Source organism: Larus michahellis, chromosome 9, assembly GCF_964199755.1.
Source record: "Larus michahellis chromosome 9, bLarMic1.1, whole genome shotgun sequence".
NCBI classification, from domain to species: Eukaryota; Metazoa; Chordata; class Aves; order Charadriiformes; family Laridae; genus Larus; species Larus michahellis.
In genome coordinates, this window is record NC_133904.1 from 36,420,935 (window position 1) to 36,442,646 (window position 21,712).

General features: G+C 44.0%; 1 protein-coding gene across 2 annotated transcripts; it reads left to right on the forward strand.

Annotated features, from left to right (window-relative positions):
- Positions 1-971: 971 nt before the first annotated feature.
- On the forward strand, positions 972-14,765 carry UPRT (uracil phosphoribosyltransferase homolog). Of its 2 annotated transcripts, none has more exons than XM_074599696.1 (7): positions 972-1,613; positions 8,098-8,140; positions 10,849-10,918; positions 11,614-11,676; positions 12,418-12,579; positions 13,353-13,451; positions 14,349-14,765. In XM_074599696.1, the coding sequence occupies exons 1-7, from the start codon at positions 1,330-1,332 to the stop codon at positions 14,453-14,455; spliced, it is 828 nt and encodes a 275-aa protein (XP_074455797.1). In that variant the 5' UTR covers positions 972-1,329; the 3' UTR covers positions 14,456-14,765. The 2 variants fall into 2 exon arrangements, with proteins under 2 accessions (XP_074455797.1, XP_074455798.1); XM_074599697.1 differs by having other exon boundaries at positions 1,224-1,613; positions 14,716-14,765.
- Positions 14,766-21,712: the final 6,947 nt, after the last annotated feature.

Genomic DNA, 21,712 nt, shown 5'->3' on the forward strand with positions numbered 1-21,712 from the left:
AGTCTGGAAAAAGCACACCTTTTAAGTGATATTTCTTATGTAATTTGAGTTCACTGAGCCATTTTTCCTGCCAGTGAAAATAGGCACAGCTCCAGCGCAACTGATGGAGTTCTAACTCAAATTCAGAATGGGACTTGGTACCTTTCAAATATAAACAAATCCAAAGCATGTCATGGATTGAAACATGTCAAATAAAACAAAATTGAACTAAAAATAGTATCTAAGCGAATAACAAATATTTGTCTCATCTTTCCATAAGTCACCAGGTTTTGCCCCTAAAATGTATTCTGTAGCAACACCGCAGATATCTTTCTTCCTACAGAGCAGTGAATTTTGAGAAGTTACTTAAATTTTGTATTAAGCCAGAGTAACAAATGCTGGGTGGAAAAAAGTATGCACATGATACTTTTCCATGGGCAAAACTGCATAGCATCAGTAACAAAATATAGTCTGTGATGCTTTACAGTAACAATGTGCACTTATCTACATCTTCATTTGCACTGCTAAAACATGTATTGCTGTCCTAAGCAGCTACTGCATGAAAATTAATTTTCCCCTTTCCTTCCTCCAAATTGTGCTTTAATTTAAATTCTAAAAACTAAGTCACCTCATGTTTTTCTATTAGAAAAACGAAACCCTAAAGCATGCCTGCGATAAAGTCATGTATTATCCGTGCAGGTGCTGGACCCACCCTGGCTTCACCTGCATCCATCACACGGCTGGCTTCAGCACAGCCGCTACCCTGAACTAAACAATGCGCTCCTCGCGCCGCCACCAGGTTGCGATACAGGGCAGAATTTTAATAAAGGCGACAGATAACAAGATCTTTCTCGTAACGCTTCCCTTGAGTCCTACCTCCTCTTCTCTGAACCTGCACTGCTCTTACGTCTATTACAGTTTCCGGTATCTTGGATGATTCCCCAAAACCAACCCAAAATCCAACCCCCAAAAGCAGACGGGCCCCCGCCGTTGTGCCAGCCGGCGGGACGGCACTCAGCCCCTCGCCGGCTGGGCGCCTCACAGGGAGATCTCCGGGGGCACCCTGCCGGGCAGAGGGCTGCGGCGGGGGGGGGGTGGGCGGACCCCCACAGGTCGACGGCTCCCCTCAGCCCGGCTGCGGCCACCGCCCTGAGGCGCCAAGAGCGGGAAATCGACAGCAACACGACGTCACCGCACCGGCAGCAACGCCCCGCCTCCCGTGCCTGCGCTCCCGCCGCCGCCTTGAGTGACGGCGCGGGCAGCCAATAGAGAGCGGGCGGGCCGACCGGCACGCTCCCCCCCACAACGGCGGCAGAGCCGGCGCGGAGGAGCGGGGCCGCGCCCCGGTGCATGGAGGCGATGCCCTGCCAGAACCAGCGGCTCGGCCCGCGGCCGCAGGACGAGGAGGCGACGGCGACAGCGACAGGAGGCGGCGGTGGCTCCCGGCTGATCCGTTTCGCGGAGCCCAGCGAGGACAGCGGCTGCCCCAGCCCGGATAGCAGCAGCAGCAGCAGCAACGGGGTGGTGGCGGCGGCGGCGGTGGTAACGCCGATCCCCGCAGGGATCGGGCCTCAGCTGAAGCTGCTGCCCATGAACGACCAGCTCCGGGAGCTCCAGACGATCATCAGGGACAAGTGAGCTGGGGGAGGGGGCGGGGGGAGGCCGCGCGGCAGCGGGAAGCGTGGCCTGAGGAGGAGCCGGGGCGGGGCGGGAGTCTGAGGGGACATCGCGGCCCCCCCTTGTCCCCTCAGGGAGCCGCGGGTCCGCCAAGCACCGCTGTGAGCCGGCCTCCAGCGTCGGCTACCGTGCTCGGCGCAGCACGGTAGCCGGCGCTGGAGGCCGGGATGCGGCGTCTGCCCTCTGGGTGCAGCCATTTCTGGTGACGCGAGGCCGGCGGGAAGGGGAGGGGAAGGTGGCGGCCGCCGCCTCGCCTCAGCGACGTGGGGAGGTGGCGGGGGGGTTCGATATCCGGCTCCTCCTCAGGGCCCGACCGTGATAAAGACGCTAGTTCGGCGGCTTGTAAAACCCCTTAGAGGTTTTTGCGCTCCCCTGGTGTGAGGTGAGGTGGATTTTTTTGCGTACCTCCGCATCACGGACGGGTCGGAGTTTGATTGCCATATCATCACAGGATCGTCTAGGTTGGAAGGGACCTTTAAGGTCCAGCCATCAACCTAACGCTGCCAAGTCCACGACTAAACCGTGTTCCTCAGCACCACATATACACGTCTTTTAAATACCTCCAGGGATGGTGATTCCACCACTGCCACCCGTTCCAATGCTTGACAACACTTTTTGTGAAGAAATTTTTCCTAATATCCATCCAAAACGTCCCCTGACACAACTTCAGGCCATTTCCTCTTGTCCTATCCCCTGTTACTTGGGAGAAAAGACTGACCCCCACCCGGCTACACCCTCGTTTCAGGGAGTTGTAGAGAGCGGTAAGGTCTCCCCTTGTCATCATTGTGCAAAGGAGTATAAAAGCCTTGAGAAAGGAACCTGTAAGTTTATTGTCACACCACTGTGCCCCAGGTCTCAGTACCACTGTCTGGATATCGTATACCAGAATACTGTATACAGGATGGGGTGGATTGAGACAACACGGGTATAGGAGCACAGACTGGATTTAAAGGTTGGCAAAGGACAGGTGGTAGGTTTGGGAATAAATGGCAGGGAAATCACACGAGTTTGCTGAAGATTGGGAGTACCATGTTAAGGAAAATGTAAGAGCCGAGTCTTTGTGCTCTGTATTAGTGTGTGGGGGTTGTTAAGGATTTTGGGACAAGGACGACCAGAAGAAAACAAGATCACAAGGGCAACCCGAGAGAGCTAGAAATAAGAAAAAGATTGTAGAAAAGTGGGACAAGTTGAAATGAAAGTGAACTGGAATTAGATGTTTGAGGAACAGGGACTGGAACAAATTAGGCAAAAAGAATAGTTTTGGAACAAAAAGTTGGGGATAGCATAGAGATTAGACCATGGTGGTGGCTGGGAGGAATGGGAGAGAGTATTAAGGAGGGAGGCAGACAAGGAAAGAACAGTTTGTTTACTTAGGGCACATTACCTGAAAGGATATTGCCTTTTTTGAAGGCTTTATTTTCCATTGTTTTCACTTTATGTCACATAAGTGTCCTTGTGAGACATTAAGGTGTTATTCCAGTTTTACAAATCTTAAGCCAAAGTGCAGAAATCCATGCAAAATTGTGCCCCACTGCTGAACATCCAATGTGAGATACTTAAGGCTGAATGTTTTATTATGCCTTACATAGCACCTCACATGTTGAAAGCATACCTCCCACTGATCACATTTGTAGCTTTAATTGTTCAGCACTTGGAAGGTGATATTATAAGGTATTAAATTTATCACGCAACATAATGATGTAAATAAGTAGCAGCCATCTATTAAAAGTACAGTTTGCCTACTGTGATGCAAGAACCACCAGCAGACCCAGAGGTGTGAAATCGTTTATCGCTAGTGTGATCAGGTTCTGAATAAAACCTCTTACTGCGATGCATTGGCTTTCTAACATCTGTAATAGCTAACATGTAGCACAGGCAGTTCTTCCCCTTGTTTCATATCTGTCCATCTGTGTAGTCTATGTTTTAGTATTTCCTAGTTCTTGAGTGCTTAACTTTTAGCTAATAACGCTGATATATTTTTATGCAAAACTAATGAGAGTTTCTCAAAGACAATACCTGTATTAATTTTATTAGCTTACATGAGCCTTGTTACCTTAAACTAGGGGTGTTGTTTTAATCTTCAAAACATCATGGAGGAACATTATCTCATTGCATGCAGGAGCACACAGAGATAATGCAGCCTCGATGTAAGGAGGGCAATTGTGGCAAGACCACACAAAAGACCTCTGCAGGTGAGAGTGCACGCCTGGCAGTTTGCCTGTGAGGGGAAGGGAATTTGTAAGCGGGCTAAGCAGAGAGAGAGAGAGGAAATCAAAACTAGGCTTAGTGATGGCCTATAAAAGGTTTTGAGGTTAGTGAAAAGGAAATAGTATATAATTTTGATATCAAAGTGAATATTCGCAATGTGGTTACTGTACCCAGCTAGGTTTTATTATTATTATTTTGTTGTAAGTAGGTTTTGAACTCTTGCAAATATGTTTAATAAGTTTCTGGTTATAGTGAACTTATCCAGAAAACTGCAGCTGATATTTTAACTTTGAAGAGATTTTTTTTAGAGTTGCATCAGATTCATTGCACAAGACTTTGGTAAGGGGAAGTGCAGAATAAGACTTGTAAATAATGAATTACTCATAACAGCTGCAGTGATAGCAAACTGTGCTTTATTCTGAGCATGAGACAGCGCTGGCAGTGGAGGTGTAACGCCAAGCTCCCTTCCTAACCAGTGAGGAAGACTAGACAACAGCCTGCTCAGAAAGGAAGGTGTAGGCTCTGTATGTAAGGACAGTAGGGAAACATTTTTATGTTCTGTCCCAGAAAGTCAGCTGCATCTCAGTAAATAAGAGACCTCAGACTGGCGTATTTTTGTGCCTGTCATTCAGAAAGGTGTGAAAACGTGCTCAACTGCAAGGGTGAGAGGATTTCTTATGCACTGGTTAGAAACTGTTGCAGTAATCTTTCCCAGGGCAGGTAGAATCTGCCTTAAGAGACTCCATGACCACTGTAGCATTCAAACCAAGTGCTAGAAGAAACTCCTGAGAAGAAGGATTGTATTCATGAATAAGGATCTATATGGCTAAGAGGAGCTACTAGTCAAAAAATCCGATTTAAACTGACAAAATGCTATGTTCACATACACTGCTTGGGGAAAAGGGAAAAGCTGTGTCATCTACAGAGCAATTAGATACCTATCACTTAATCTTTCTTCCTGGATTAAAACAAGAACAGGTAGCACCAGAGCTGCCTTAACTCAAGGAGGATATTTGGATGACTTAATGCTGCAGAAGATGCATGTTCCGGGTACAGCAATCAACTGAAAAGGTTGTGAAAAGGGCAGATATTAAAAGGCAAGCTACTGGGGGGAAAGAAACAGAAGAAAAGTAGGGAAAACCCAGTCAATTTAGGATTATTACTATGAAGTAAGGAAGGGATAGATACTCCCAGTGCAATGCAAGTTAGAATCAGGCATGCTTACCTGGAGCTAAGAATGGTCAGGCCAGATGCAGGAGACCTCAGGGACTCTATTTTTGTCCGCAGTGTGAGCTGCTCAGAAAAGTGGAAAGCGCTTTCCTTGTTCCTGAGAGGATTCAGAGAAAGAAATCACGACCTTTCAATTGGAATAACAGTCTGGTTTAGAAAAAAAAAACCACCTTCGTATGGCTGGTCATCGTGTCCTGTGGTGGGTTTCAGAGACAGCTGGCTGAATCAGTAGTGGCCATCTGATAGACTAAAATGACCACGTATTTCTTTTGCTTCATTAAAGTTAACAAGAACTAGGCCTGTGTGCCAGAACTGGGGAGATGGATAGATCTCAACTTGACTGTGCGTGGGTTTGCTTGTTTTTCCTCAGGCTTGTTCACTTTTCCATCTAGCGAATGCTTAATGGGTGGGCAGATGCCTTTTACACTGTGTGTTGGATATGAATTTTGAGTCCTCTAATGGGATCTGAACTGATGTGTTTTAAGTATTGAACATTTGGGAACAAACCCAAAGCCTCTTTCTAAGGAGGTTATCATGTCAACGTCATTTCTGGCCTGCACAGATTAGAACCAGGGATCTGGAAGCTGAAATGAGTAGTGCAGCAATTTGTAATGTAGAGCTCTGGTTTCAGTAGAAGCAAAGTCATTAGCTCAGATTGGTAGTTTGGTTTTAACTCCTGATTTAACAATAGATATGATTTAAGTGTAGGTATTTAAAGGTTATTGTGTCTGTTACATGAGATGATCATTCTATTGGATTCTGCTAAGGCTTCTTATTCCCTAGGGAACTGGGTGAACAATATAGAAATGAAGACAGTAAAGTGGTAGGACACGCAGTCCCGACTGCTGTACAGAGCAGGACGATTCAGGAGTGTGTAACTCGCCTGTGATGAGTGAAGGTGACCGCTGCAGGCAGAAGGGTGAGACACCTTTTGCATACCACCTCCCTAGCCCAGGCACTGAAAAAAATTAAGTACTGAAGTGCTGCAGGTAGAACATGGCCTTGTTTCCCAGCAGCATCATCTCCCCCAAGTGGCAGCAGTTTGTCCAGTGCCTTAAGTTTTCTTACAAAGGCCTTTTACAAATTCTTTTTAGGGAAGCGGCCTTTTTTCAATCTTGCCTTCACAGTACCCTGGGTGTCTCTCAAGAAGTTCTTCTGTAAGGTAACTAGAGAAACGGGAATTACTAAAGCGTGTCAGACCATGACCCGCATAACCTACAGCTGTATCAGTGGTTGTAACTAGTACCAAGCTGGAAGAAACCCTGCAGTTAGCTTGTATTACAGTACATTCCCAAAAAACATTTCTTCTCACCTCTTAAGACACGCACATGACTTTAATTGTACATCAGCCATGCTTCCACGCCTTCAGAAGCAAAATGAAACTGATTTATATTGCTTAACACAATATTCATGTTGTTAGCCGTGTGCTACAAGTCAGGTTTTAATGCCTCACTTTTTTAGATGTTGTCTTGTTACGTGATTAAAAAGGTGAAAAACTTTCTAATCTGCCATTGATCATTACTTTCTATACTTCTGTCTGGTATTTAAGGTGAACAGTTACAGTGTTTTCACATAAGCCTTTTTTTCTGGCCCCTAGCAATTCTCATATGATGTGGGGCTTGAAATCTGGTCACAGCTTTCCAGCTGCCGGTGTACAAGAGGTCTGTCATTTTCAGTATTATTATTATTTATCTCTCATTTTTATGCACCATTGTTTTCTGTTGTCCTCCTCCCCACAAAAAACAGGCATAACTGACTAAGGGTGTTCAGTGAACTGTGCATAAAAACATCTGTGTCTCTCTGCAAGGACAGAGTACTTAATTTAAAGCCTAGTAATCTGTATTCATAACTCGCAGTATTCACTCTAAGCACGTATTGCTTTGCAGTTCAAACCACAGTCTTGACTTTGTTGGATTTGTCTTACCACCCATTCATGAAATACGGCTAAATTTTCTGAAAGGCCATAGTCTGGTCTGGAAGAACCTGGATGTGCCACTTACACAATTTGCTACCTCCCTTTTTAAAAAATATTTATACACACCACAGATGGAAATACGAATTCCTTCAAAAATCTTAACAAAATCAATTTGTATGATTGTAGGGTTTTGGGCGTTGTTTTTTGCAGTTTTGTGATTGGGGTTTTTTTTTGAGCGTTGCCTTTCTGCTTAATGTCAAAGTAGCAGAAAGTTACGAATATCCTGTCATTACCAAAAGAAGGAAGAAATAAAAAGTGTTTTTATTGTATTATTAGCACAAGGAAAGAAATTATATTAGGCTGACACTCTTTTTTAAAATTCAGGCTTTTAACATGGCATACTTACACAGTACGTAGCAGGAGGAAGCGAGCTTGTTCCATCTTCTGGGTGGGCGAAATGCCACACAGTCACACAAAAAGAAGTTACACCCAAGCTAATAAAACAACAGAGAGGTGTCTTTATAGGAGTACTCATTAATCCCTGCTCATTTTGGTCTTAAATTCACTAATGGAGTCACACTATGAATGATAAGATAGGCTATATATCCTGCTTATCAGGTGTGTTAACTCAGTCTTAGGGCTTGGGATCTGCATTGTCATTTTTCCATGGTTTCTGATTGACTTAAGTACAGGCAGAGAAAGCTCTCTTGCTTAGAGCTGTAGGGAATGTAGCAGGTTGGTGCGCATCTGAGCTTGTGAGGTGTTTCGTAGCTGAGCTGGAATGGTAGTACAATGGAGAACCTACAGAATATCACCCTTATGTTTTCATGCTTTAATTGCTACTGGTACAGCACAGCAATGTTGCCAGTAGTAAGAAGCAAACCCGTGTGTTAGTTCACTGCATCTCTATCTTTGCCACCAAGCAGGAAACCTGTGAAACAGAATCTCTATGTCATAAATTTTGTATATGGTAGGAGACTTTTCTCTGAACTGCCTTTAGAATATATTGTCCTTGAATTAATATTATATTTAAGCAGTGTTCCTAAAATTATTCCCCAATTTAAAATATAAATTATTACCTTTTTCAGGAAATCCAGTAGAGGAGACTTCGTATTCTCTGCTGATCGTTTGGTAGGTGAAGAATTTCTTCTTCTTGGTATTGTACTTTGCAACCCTTCCATAAAATGGGTCTTTCAGGCTAGAATAATGGTGGTGTGAGAGCAACTTTTCTACACAAAGGAAATTGCTGTTCGACAGCAACCATCTGTATCGGGACATACGTGCTCTGTTACAGACTGCTTTCATCTCAAAGAGTTACGGAAACTATGTCATTATCAAACACAACTACTTCAGGACAGAGAGTAGTATTAATAAGAGAATACTGTTCAAAAACAGATACACAGAGGCTAGAGATAATTCCATTTTACTTTGAAACAGTACTTTTGATCTTGTGAACAGAGCTGTACAATTTCTTACAGTCTAGTTGTTAACAATTGCTTGCATGCAAAGTGCCTCCTGGCACTTGTTGTGTATTAGATTAGTAGCTCTGGGTGCATCCACACTGGGAGCTTGGTTTTAGCCATACTTGAAGTTTTCACACATTTTAGTAAGTCATAACAAAGGCTGTTGGAAATGCAACATTTATCTCATTTAAATTACATGCTTAAAGAAAACCACAGCACTCGCACCCACACATATACTTCCTTGTATTCATGAGGGTATTTGCTGTTTGCAAATCCACATTCATTTACACGGAATTCAATTACCAGCACCATTTGCTAGAGCAGGCAGGTTTCCTGTGATAAAACCAATCTTAATCCCTGCCTGATCCAGGCTTGCTCAGGGCTTAGATATGACCACAACCTAAGATTGTGATTGCAGTGCTTTTTATCTTTGCAGCTTTTCCACTTTCCCGCTTCTTTTCCCTTCTTGAGGATGTTTCTTGCATTCTCATTCACCAGGAACTGTCCATGCCCAAGCCAACAAATCCCATCACTTGTGGATGAAGTGACTGACTGGAGTGCCTTCTTTCCCAATAGTACTTCATAACAGACAGGCAGAAAGTTGCAGCCCCAACTTCATTCTGTGCCAGCAGTTCTCAGCAGATACCATTTAAATAGACACGTCCTTTACAGTTCATTGGATGAGTAGGAGCAGCCCAGGAAACATCCACCACTTGTGAAAGAAAAGCTCAACTACATGTCATCCTTCCTGGGTTTTGTGGTTTCACATTCTTCACATGCTTAAATGTGCAAATAAGATTCAGGAAGCCAACAAAGGTCAATGCCACAATCCCACACATTTACAGGGTAAATGCAGTCCAGGGGTCAGGCCCCCTCCCCACCAGTACTCCTTTCACAGGAAGGGTTTCTGGTTAACATTCTCATTTACCTTGCATTAGGTTCCCATCATATTGCACTCTTTAAGGAGCATTCATTCTTGGCAACTTCTTTGAATTAAAAAGAAACATTATATTCCTAATCTTTATTTTAAAAAAGTGATAAACAATGGCTATTCTAATACGGACAGGAAAACTCTTAGCAGTCTTGACTGTACTTTATTATCATTAATTAGTGTGAAGGACCTCTCCCACCTACCTACTTGGAGGTCCTCCGCCATTCTGTGGGAAGCACTGATTTTTTCTTCCTCGTTGTTAGAAACTGCAGCTTCCAGGCAGTGGGTTAAGTTCAGGCGCTTGTACCAGCATTAAAATGACTAAAAATATCTTCAAAGAGGGTTTGTAAATTTAAGGGACTGTTTCTAATTCCTAGTAGAGGGTGCCTGTGTGCCAGGAACTAGGGCAGAACGGAAGAACAGGAAAAAATCTTCCAGTCTGCTCTGCCCTGTTTCTGGAATAAGAAATGTCTGAAGCGAGCAGTATACTTGTTCAGTCCCAGGAGCAATCACCTCATTTCTGCCATCATATAGTGACTTTTGGTTAATGGGTTTCATCTTTGGCTTGGCAGCAGCCTTCCCTGAACAGTTCTGGCCTGTGAATCTTTGGCTGACTAGCAGAGAGAATTTTTACATCTTTAATTACCCAGAGCATCTTTCACGGGCAATCATTCTGGGTTCAGATGAATATGTTTCGGTAACTTTGCCTGGGGTACAGCTGCAGGGCCAGCACCAGGGGAGAGCTGGACGTTTTCTGGCCACTGGAGGCTGGAGGGATGCGTGGCCTACTAGCTGCCCCTCCAGTGGAGATGTCCCTGCTGGACTGGGCCATCTGTACCGTGGGAAAGCGCAGGTGCTTGGCAGAGCATCCCACCGTCACCACAGCTAGCAGGTGCCAGAAGAAGAAAGCGATAAAGAGATTTCTAGGTCTGATGAGTTGTCTTTGGGCACTCGGTGGTGCATTTACATTGCTGCAGCTCCTGTGGCTCTTCTGGCAGCCCCGCTGCAGTTTAGTCACAGAAATACGGATGTGAAAACAGACCTCAGAGCCTAGCTGATGAGGAACTGAGAGAGGGTGAATTTACCCTTTTTCTCACTAGTATTTTCTGTCAGCAAAATAAAGTTGCGTTGATGCTTCACTCATTTGTTGAGAAGAATTTGTCTGTGACGCCTATGCCTGCCAGATACAAATAAAGTCAGTTTTATGATTGCTGATGAACCCTTCCGCTTCCCCTAATTTTTTTTTGGTAATGCCTTCATTTGATTTGTGGACAAAACAGGCATCACCCCCAAAACGTCTCTAAAGTCAGCCCCTAAAGTGACCCTTTTAGACCTTTCAGGCTGTTAAGTGTGCACCTAGTGCTTGTAAAAAAACCTAACATTTAGTATCTTATCTCCGTAGATAACAGATCCCTTTAAGCTGACTGATCTCTTTCATTCTACAGATCAGACTTGTGGTTGAAGAGGGACTGAATCAACTACCATACACAGAATGTACCGTGACCACTCCAACAGGTATATGGGAAATCACTCCCTCCCTAGGTAGGACTGGAAGTGGAGCTTAACTAATATAAAAAAAAAATACAAGAATCACAGAATATCTGAAGTTGCAAGGAGCCCGTAAGGATGATTGAGTCCAACTCCCTGTTCCTCACAGGACTACTTAAAATTGAATCATGTGACTAAGCTCACAGTACCAATGATCCTATCGCTCTCATACACATACCATTGCCCACTTTTTTCTTTCAGTAATCAAGACCACAATGACAGTAGCATTGTAGCGTCGTATTTCAGTTCTATCTCTTCCACCTGCAGCACTGGACTGCATTTCCCTGGCTTCTTAGGGGACATACTGTTTAACTATATTTTGCATAACGTCCTTTGTTTAAACTAGTCACAGAATACCTGAGTTATAAAACACGTACTTGGAAAGGATCACTTCTGTGCCACTTTTCTGACACAACTCGTAAAAAAAAAAAAAAAAAAGCACAAGTTCTTTACCAATTACGGTTGTGGCCCTGTTCCCATTGCTTGTTTGAGGGCTGCAGGAGATGTTGTGCAGATTGGTTCTTGCCACCTGTTGAGAGACATGGAGCTCTTGGTTCCATTCACACCAAGGTCACTTAAAATAGCGTCCCCCAAAGGGGCATTAAGGAGGGGCAGAAGGGCGCAATCACTGCCACTGACATCTGGTTTCTTTCCTCCCACAGGACACAAGTATGAAGGAGTCAGATTTGAAAAGGGCAACTGCGGAGTCAGCATAATGAGAAGTGGTAGGCAGTTTCTGGTTGTTAAATGAGCACCAATTAAACGGTTTGGAAATGTGTAACCAACTTCCTTTCAAAAAAGTGCAACCACACTTCTCTACAGCAAAGATTAACCCAAACCTGCCAGTTTTTGTTCTTCCTGAGGTGGCCTTCATCACAGAATGTCAATAGCTTTCATTAACTTTTTAGGAGACAAACAGCTGCAGCACATTTAATCTCGCCTCTTCTCTAGTGGTGGTTAACTGTGAGCAGTCAGGCCAACTGGCCTTGTTTGCCGCTGAGGACGGGTCTTCAAACAAACCTTGCTTGGTGGTGGTAGAGTCTGTGTTATTTTGCCCAATGCTGCAGAACCCTTTGTATCTGCGATGTAAAATCCAGTAGCTCCACAGCCTCCTGCACTGCTTCTGCACTGGGGCGTCTCTGGGCAGAGCTCAAAGATGGGCTCCAAACCCCACACATTTGTCTTGACGTTTCCAGCTCTCGCCTTTGAGAGCTGTGTGGGAACAGTCATAACCTGTGAGCTAAGTAACACCGAGTAGACTCGTTTTTCTGTCTAAACAGAGAAAAAAGGAAAATAGCTTCAAGTGGTTTTAACACTTAGAACTGAGAAAAAAAAAAAAATCTCCCTTTTAGAACTCTTCACCAACACAGTATTGGGACTGGCTATTTAATTGTAGCATCTTGCAGTTGTGCTGTTTCTTAGCGTGTAACAATTTGTTGTTGATGTTTTTTGCTGCTCTTTTTGAGGAGAGGCAATGGAACAAGGTTTACGAGACTGCTGTAGATCAATCCGCATAGGAAAAATCCTGATACAGAGCGACGAGGAGACTCAAAGAGCAAAAGTGTACTATGCAAAGTTTCCACCAGACATTTACAGGAGAAAAGTTCTTCTCATGTACCCAATACTAAGTAAGTGTCTTTCATCATTATTACAGTTAGACTCCGCTGAACAGTGAGTGCGCTGCCTTTAAAGGAAAATTTCCAAATTTCAGGGGCTTTGATTAGGTGTTTTGCTTGGTTTAGGTGACAGAGTAGGGAATTTATTAGGGTGTGCCAGAATACACATTAGTCAGCCTGCACCAGTGTGAATGCAGAGCAAATCATTTGTGTATGCCTGCGTTTGTGAGAAAGGTTGAAGCATTAAAGCTTGATAGAAATTTAATTTTTTAAATTTTGCCATGAGAAAAGATTCAAACAGTAACATGCTATTAAAAGACATTTTTGGATTAATATTATAAATCCTAGAAGTAAATTATTTCTAAATACTATTCATACTACAGCCCCAAAAAAATCTGGTAAGTGTGGTAAGGAGTTTGTCAGGACGAAGTAACTTTTCCAGTCTAAGATTTAATTCTGGGTCTACACATGGAGCTCCTAATTGCCATTTTACTATTTCAGATGAGCTTGCTTGCCTCAGGGCTTCAATAAAATCCACTGACTTCAGGGCTTAAAACCTGGCAGAATTGGCTGTTTCAGAGTAGAGAGGATGTTCCTTCATTGGGAAACAAAAGTTTTCTGCAATTAATACGTGCAGAGGTGAGAGTTTTCCAGGGGAAAAGGACAGCCTCATCATTCAGCCCCCTACCAACGTCAACACAGATACCCTCAGATGGCCTAGGAAAAGTTCTTCTACCAGAGGGAGGAAAAAAATTAAACAAACATCTCACTTTTTCCCCTTTTAGGTACTGGTAATACTGTCATTGAGGCTGTCAAAGTCCTTGTGGAACATGGCGTACAACCAAGTGTCATTATCCTGCTGAGCCTCTTCTCTACACCTCATGGTAAGTTGGGGGGGTGCGAGGGGGCAGAAGAGTGACCCTGGTTACGTTCAGTGGGTCAGAGTTACATTAGTCACATGCTTCGGACAGCAGTGAAGAGCCGTTCCTTTGCAAATAACGACAGCAGCATTGCTTTGCTCAGAAGAGATGGATTTTCTTTTTTTTTTTTTTTTGGCTGAATGGTAAAAGTGAGAGTGAAGAGCAACGTGTTTGGTGTGGGCAGTGGAGTGGGATAGCAGAAAGGAAAAGGCCTGTTACACCTAATGGCAAAACTGCTGCAAATGGTAAAGAAATCCTAAAAGCAGGAATTTGCAGCGCTGGCAGGTACACAGAATGCGCCAGTGGCTGACAAAGCAATGCCAGGCCGGCTGTTGCTCTGGACGGCAGCCCAGGGATGGTGTTGAGTTGTTCCGCCACCAAAAGTATGCCAGTTCTGTAAGGAGTGTGAGGTAAACTAAGCTACAGAACTGTCCTGGCTGCAGGTTAAAGATCTTAACTTATAAAAGGGGAGCCAAAAAAGGGACATCTGTTTGTGTGAAGTCGGAAAATGGATCTTGTACATTGTTTGAAAAATTGGCTGTGGCAGAAATCACTATTAAAAAAGTCAACTGAACTGCATAGAGTTATTCCCAGCGGTCTGTAACTGCTTTTGTGATTAGATGGCGAGTATACAAGTATGGTAGAGAAAAGAAAAATCCAAATAAGAAAACTCAAAAAAGGAATCCACTGAATTCAGGAAGTTATTCCTCACAGACAGTCAGCTAAGGCAGAAATGTGAAGCGGAGGTGGAAGAACAGAGCCTGACTTACCTATGGAATTCTGCTAATCATGATTTAACATGTGGTGCTGAAATACAGCCGCAGTGCTGTAGTCATTGTTGCCTTTGCCCTCTCTCAAAAGGTGCCAAATCCATCATCCAGGAATTCCCAGAGATCACAATTTTAACTACAGAAGTTCATCCTGTTGCACCAACACACTTTGGACAGAAGTATTTTGGAACAGACTGACACACTTGGAACAAACAGAAATGACTATATGATATTACAAGAGGGTTTTTTTTCTACTTTTTATTATTGTTGGTTGAGGGCATGTTTATAAATCTTTTTGGCCAAAGGGGGAAATACTTGACTTAGATTAGTTCTGGGCAGTTACTGCCTGAGCACTGAATCAGGTACAGTAACAGCACGCTCATTACAGAGTCAGGCATCTCAGTGTTGGGGTTGTACAAATTGCTGCACTTTCTGCTTTAACTTATTTATTCTTCTAGGGCCTGTCTTGTGGCTGCTTGTGAGAGCAAAATAAAACAACTAAATCAGAGGTGTGTACTTCATTTCTAGCGGTAAAGTTCACATCACCCCAGGTCAGCTGGTACAGACACTCCTAATGCCTCCAACCCAATGGGCACACGGGGAACTGGATGTCTTCTTAGCAGCCACAGTGAATTTTTGGAAGAATTTTCACTCTTTGGATGGTGGCCAAGAACTAAAGATACAACTCTCTGATTTTTGCTCTGTATTGATTATTTTTTCAAAGAGTAAAACATCCACGGTTGTCTTGCTCAGTGGTACTGAATAAAGAAGCTTCCTATCGCAGTGCCCGTACCCTGGTGAAGAGGGTGGGAGCAGCACGGGCTGCAGAAATTCTACATATACAGTACCTAAGTTTTGTCTCTTAAAACTTGGATTGGCATTGCTAACCCTTTTAAAGAAAGGAAAGCTGTGGCAAAAAGCTGAACTCAATTTCTAGCTCTGTCCACAGAGCAACAGGCCTTAAAGTTAAAAGACAAAATATGGCCCTCGTGGCTCAGCACCCTTCCAAAATGCTCACCACAGGAACTGCATCCATCAGATTAAACCTAAATCTGCTGCCAAAGTCTTCCTTGGGCTTTAAATCCATCCCCTGGCACCAAGTACACAACATCCAACACTTAAATTAGCTAGTATCTTACCTTACTATACTTAGGGAAAATTTATACATAAAGACAATATAGTCCATTATTATTTTTTAAACATATACCCATGTTGCAAAAAGTGCAGGATTACCACAGCACCGTCACAAGCAGAGAGCTTCACACCTCTCCACAGAGGAGTGGGATGCAAAGGCCTGGGCTGCCCCAAGCAATACCTTGTAAGACATGGGGCAGCGTTTTGTGAGTCCTTTTTTTGACACAGAAGAGAACCTTCCCCACTCCAACCAGTAATTCCAATTAATTAAAGTTATATAGGGCTTCCACAAGAGAGAATGTTCAGCCTGACCATAGGCTGTTGTAGGAAATAACCATTCACAAGTGTAGTAAATTAGCCAAAAATGGTTTTAATGCGAACCTTGCCTGCAGCACAGTATAACCCGCGCAGGCTCTCTAGTATAAACCATAATAGAAAATGACAAAGCAGAAGGTACAGGATATTCAGCTGTAGAAACTATACAAACACTTGGAAAATGTTAGTGAAACATACACAAAGCATTCATAATAAAGACAGAATGTTTGTCCGACAGTAAAAACGAGTATCCAAAGCTTTTGTAAAAACCCATTTGATATCAAAGGTCTCAATGCTGGCAGCAGCATTAAACTGAACCCGACTAAACATCCCAGATGTTGTCAGCAGACCCTTCGTGACATTCACTGGAAAATACTTCCTATTAAATTAAGGGGTGACGAATCAGTATTAAACAACACAGCTCTGAGTGGCACGTCCTTAACTGAACCGGACAGCGTTGATTGTACGCAAGATACTTACAAGTACCAATCTATCTAAAAAGCAGCTGAATGTAATAACAAATCACTACAATGAAATTTGCATTACTGTTTCGGATGATTTAGCAATTATTGGCACAGCTCACAAAGCCAGCCTTCCTTGATAGGAAAAGGGCATTCCACTGCGGCGGGGAGTTCTGACCCAGTGGAAGAGGTAGTATGTTGGTTCCCAAACAGAGCCGTCCGATTCCAGAACGGCTCTGGCAGTTAATGTTCTACTCGGCACGAGTTTCCCTGCCTACTCAAAACATCAGGGAGTGAAACCTGCTTCGAAACAAGGTAAAAACCTCCTAATGCTGAATTCTAACATACTGCCATTACCTGATCCTGAGATTTAAAGGAACCCGTTTTCACAACAAACATAAAGAAGTCACTTTCAGATGAAAAACAGCCGGACAGATAAGAGTAATTTATAAAATAACGTGATTTTTCTATTTTGTATGTTACTAGTGAAAGGGAAGCTGTTAGAAGTTCCCTGCTCCAACAGTGCAGTTGGGAACGACTCTGGAATAGCTTAGCCTGTTGGGGAGTACAGCAGGAAGCTACGCGCTCATGTAATGGCTGCAGAAGAAGAATGCCCGCACACGGAGTTGATTCCGAACAGCACAACAGGTTCCACCTACCTCCTCACACAAGCTCTCCGTCATGAAACCCCCTGCCTCCTCCTCAGGGGAAGCCACCTCTGTACCAGCCCAGGCCGTTCATGACAGCAGGCTACCAGGTGCTGCTAGGAGGAATTTCTCTCTCCTACACATCCTGGAGCCCCCGTAAAAAGGCAGGAAAAAAATATATTACACCAACACTTTCAAGAATCCCCAAGGTTTTTGTTTCTCTCACAAAGGGAAGTGCTGATCTGCGATGGTGCAGCACACCCCTTCCCCAGTTCAGCAAGGAGACGGGGAGCCAGGCTGGCTGGTTCGTTTCCAGGCTTCCCGTAGGATTTAGCCCCAGATTTAGCTCAAGAAAAGTTCAAGTCTAGTAAGTATGGGAACAGCAGGAATGCCTTCAGGTAAAGTACCCGCATGTTTTATGAGCTGTTCGGTACTAGCCTTTGATGCAAGCAGGCATTTCTTCTTAAGCACGATCGGAGTAAGAAGCAAAGACAATCCCCTTTGTCCTTTTTCTTGGCTTTTTTTGGTTGGGTTTTTTCTTTTCCCCTCCTTAACATCACTCGTCTGCCTTTTTTTTTTTTTTTTTCCCTTAAAACAGTGGCTGTTACCCACTGAAGTTTTACAAAAGCTACCGTAAATCTTAAAACCTCATACACAAAAAAATATTTTAAGCAGCATGAAAGCATTACCAACTTATAGGCTTATCTGAAATGTAAACATTTTATTTCACAAGGTTTACATTCCAAACTGAAGCCAGGAAATGAAGAAATAAGATTTTTAGGAAAGAGAGAAATGCAGTAAGTTGCATCCCATTGCTGCAAGCAAAGCAAGCTGAGCCTGAGTGATGAGAATCACAAACCGATACCTGACAAACACTAAGATTAGTTACAAATAAAACGTGGCACAACTGCTTAAAAAGACACCTACTCACCTCAATAGTATCCAAAAACTCCAGTACGGACAGCTGAAAGCTGATCATATTTCAATTATATATTCAGGAGGAGGAAGAACAACTCTCAAAGGGAGACAGAAAAAGGACAAGAATGAACCTGCGTAACAGCAGCTCTGATCTCAATGCTAATTGGCAGGAAAGGAAAGAAAGCATTGAGCAGGAGCAGTACGTGGCGATGCCAGAGCCTTGCAATGCTGGTGGCTGCCGAGCTGTGGGACAGACCATTACTTTTCACAAAAAAAGCCACTCAACCATGCAAATGCTTCAGCTGATGGTTTCAGAATGAGTTTATTTTTGCAAGTGTTCCGTAGCAAAACAGAAGCTGATAGAATTGGAAAAATATCAGTAAAAGCTATTTTCAAGTACTATGGATCAATTTTAAAAATTTGTACCACAGGAGTCACTGAAATGAAAATGTGACCCTTTGAGTTAATTAATTCTGGCTTAATAAACAAGGTCAACAGTACCTCCTTAGCCTGCTAATTCAACGCTTTCGTGAATGAGCCAGCTACGCAAACAGCAGATCCGTTCTGCTGGCATGATGGCTGTGCGGGACGCAGCGGGTCCGTCTTCGCACATCACTCCTTAGATCCGCCTTCGGGAAAGAAAAGGCAAATTCTTTTTTTTCCCCTGACACTTTACATTCATATTATGTTACAGACTTTATGCGTCAGGTTTGGTAACTAATACTAAGTTGTGCTTTGAGTCCACACCAGCATACAAAACTAAAAAACCTACAGCTAGTATAGATTTTGCTGAATCACATTTCTGGTTTGTTCCAGGAAGCAAACATTCGTGGCTCTAGGGCTCTGAGGAAGCTTCCCGGTTCCCGTCAATGACAGTACACCACACGCATGAGGTACAGCCTACTAAAAACATACAGTACTGCTTCCTGTTTAAAGGAATACAATCTTATTCTAGCCCAAAAGATACTGTAACAATTCAGCAAGAGACAACACAAAATTTCAGTGCAGTGAGGCTTACCAGAAGCCCTAATTCCTCAGACAGGACTTGCTGGCCAAGGACAGGACTTGCCACAACGCTATCCATGGAAACATCAATGTGATGTTTTCTCTATTCATTTATATATTTTTTTTTTTAAGAGTACAGTGTACCTGAATGTAAAAGGGAGAGAAGGGGGAGCACGTGCGGCGGTGGGTGTCGGTTGCTGTGGAGCATTAACCCAGGAGTACAGGGATGAGACAGAGTCGGGGCAGGTATCATGGCAAAATCCAGCAAGAGCGTTCCTCTTTCACATGACAACATCCACTTGGAAAAGTTGTTTACAGCAAAGAAAGTCCCCACTCACGTGAAGGATGTGAAATACATTTCTAAAATGCTGAAATACAAACAACAAACAGGCCAAAGGCAAGGTAGGACACGCTGTACCTGGGTGGAACTCACACTTCTGTGCCCTGATTCAAGCTAACAAAATGGTGTCTGTGTTCAACACTTCCAGAGGTGCTCCTGGTGAGTCTCTGACACCTGCAACGCTGGCTGTCACTTAAGCTACGTGCATTAATACCTGATGACTGTTGCTAAAATTACAGACAGCATCCGGTGGTCCCTATTCCAGCTTCCACGGTCTCATCGGAATAACCTAGTCTGCACTACCGAGCAGCCTTGTGGCCGTGTGAAGAGCGCTCTCCCGCCGGCAGCCAGACCCACCTCCCCTGGCTACTTTAAGCTAAGCCAACAAAGTTATTCTTCTCTAAATACAGGTGCCCCTACATCTGCAGCTCTGCTGGCAGTACGAGATCCACTAAGGACAAAAGCTGTTTCTGACCCTGAGCTGAAAAGCACTTTTCTGCTTTATTCTGTAGCGTAGATCTGATGCTAACCCAGAGAACACAGCCCCCAGGATGGGGTTGAGACAGTTGCCCTGCTGCTTCCACATTGCCCCAGCCTGCAGTTACACAGCTTAATGAGCACTACAGTCACACAACTTAAATCGGCATCAGAACTGAGAGTCAAACCTTAGTTCACCAAATTTTTTGGGTGCAACTGGATTTACAGCACCTAACTAGGTAGAAACAGTAAACCTCACAAGGTGGCAATCCTAGTGGGACCACTGACACTGCTCCTGGGCGCACGGAGGGCTCAGGAGCGCATCTGAAACACCTGTACCACAAGGCAGACAGTACGAGAAACAAATGGGATGCACTGGATGCATTGGTCAGCTCCAAGAGCTACGACACCACTGGTATTAGTGAGAGCTGGTGGAACGAGTCCCACAGCTGGAGCGCTGGGATGGAGGGCTACAGTTGGCTCCGGAGGGACAGGCAGGGCAGGAGAGGTGGTGTCGTGCTACAGGTAAGGGAGAGGTTTGACTGCACAGCCCTTACAGCTAGTGATGATGGGGAGAGCCTCTGGGTGAGGATTAGAGGGATGTAAAACACGGGAGATGTAATGGGTGTACCCCTTAAAGAACTATTTGCGTGTTTAAAAAAAAAATAAAAAAAAAATCTATCATGCACTTGGCCGAATACTTTCTCTCTTTTGTTACCTTGTGGCAGTGACTACAGGCAGCCTGAGGAATTTCTATTTTCCAGTGTATTTACCTAGCATATTCAACAGACTTTACGCATCCTGCATTTATCACATTCTTTATATGCAACTTTCTTTCAGAAGCTAGGGAAAAAATAAAATCAATTTAAAAAGAGCAGCCCAGCTTTAAAACTAAAGGTAGCAGGGGGTGCACTCAAAATTACTGCTTTTACGCTGCCCAGATCTCCAGTTAACAGCCTTTTTAAAAGAGAAAAATACTAATTGGAAAAACCGTATTCTCCTTAGTAGGCCACCTGCGATCATGTCTGCAGCATCAGCTACAATAATGCACTGAGCAAAAACATCTCAGCATCAGTGTTTTGTGAAACACTAAGTTGCCCCATAGGGACCCGACTGTTCATTTACGTGCTGCCTTGAAGAGCCCAGACACATGATGTCTTCAGCAAATGCCAGGCTGGTGCCGTGTCCCCGGACACCCACCTCCCGGGGCAGCTTCTGTGCCCAGCTTGAGCCATGGGATGCTGAGGAACTGCCCGACTGTGCTGTGGCACTGGGACGCAGCAGAAACACAACCAGTGCCAGGCACAGCCTAAGGATATCGCCTTTAAGGAAGCAGAAGAGAACAAAATGGACTCTGTTCAGTCACTCAGGCACATGTTTTTTCCATATTTTGTTCTGCCTCATTTTTACACAACTTTTCTATTTGTTTCATGTTTCATTCTGAACCTTTCAAAAAATTGGACGCGACTACATTGATTTGAAGTGGTTCCGAAGCTACCAAACTATTTATGGTTTCTACCTGGACAAGAGTTTGTTATAACCAAGGGAGGCCGAGCTGCTTGGAAGGAATGGGAAAAATCGGCCATAACAAATTACAAGAAAAGTTACTGAATAAGAGTCAGTTACTTGGAAACCCTTAAAACTGTTTCTAAACCTGAGCTGGATAGCTGCGTTATCACAGACAGCTGTTTTAATAATAATTAGAAGACAAAACTTGCTTTCATACAGTACCTAATGAACAGTGTACAGCTAGACAGCCGGCAGGGATACAGACTGCAGATCCTGTTGGTCACTCGGCTGCTGCTGGGCAGAGAAGCGACACTGAAAGAACGACACGGCTATAAACAGAACCAAATCCAGACAGGATACAAGAACCTGCTCCGAAAACTCCTGGAAATCCATACGGCTTCAGAGACAGCTCTGATACTCCCATCTTAAATACACTTCAGTTGACAGAATGGAACAGAAAGTCACCAACTCATCTTCCTGGGTTTCTATACAAGGAATTTAGAGTTTTAAAAGGCACAAACAGCACCTCTGTTGGTGCTAAATTCCCATAGGTTTCCTATCGTGTTTAGCTGCCATATTCCTCCCAAGAGCCCCCTCCAGAACACATTTTGCTAGAAACAAGGTGATTAATTCTACTGCCATCTTTCAC

What these genes read in the sequence shown, in the direction of transcription:
- UPRT (XM_074599696.1), top strand. Translation starts at nt 1,330, where the DNA reads ATGGAGGCGATGCCCTGCCAGAACCAGCGGCTCGGCCCGCGGCCGCAG. An exon ending in CAGACGATCATCAGGGACAA is followed by an intron (nt 1,614 to 8,097) that starts GTGAGCTGGGGG and finishes TACCTTTTTCAG; the next exon opens with GAAATCCAGTAGAGGAGACT. An exon ending in TATTCTCTGCTGATCGTTTG is followed by an intron (nt 8,141 to 10,848) that starts GTAGGTGAAGAA and finishes TTCATTCTACAG; the next exon opens with ATCAGACTTGTGGTTGAAGA.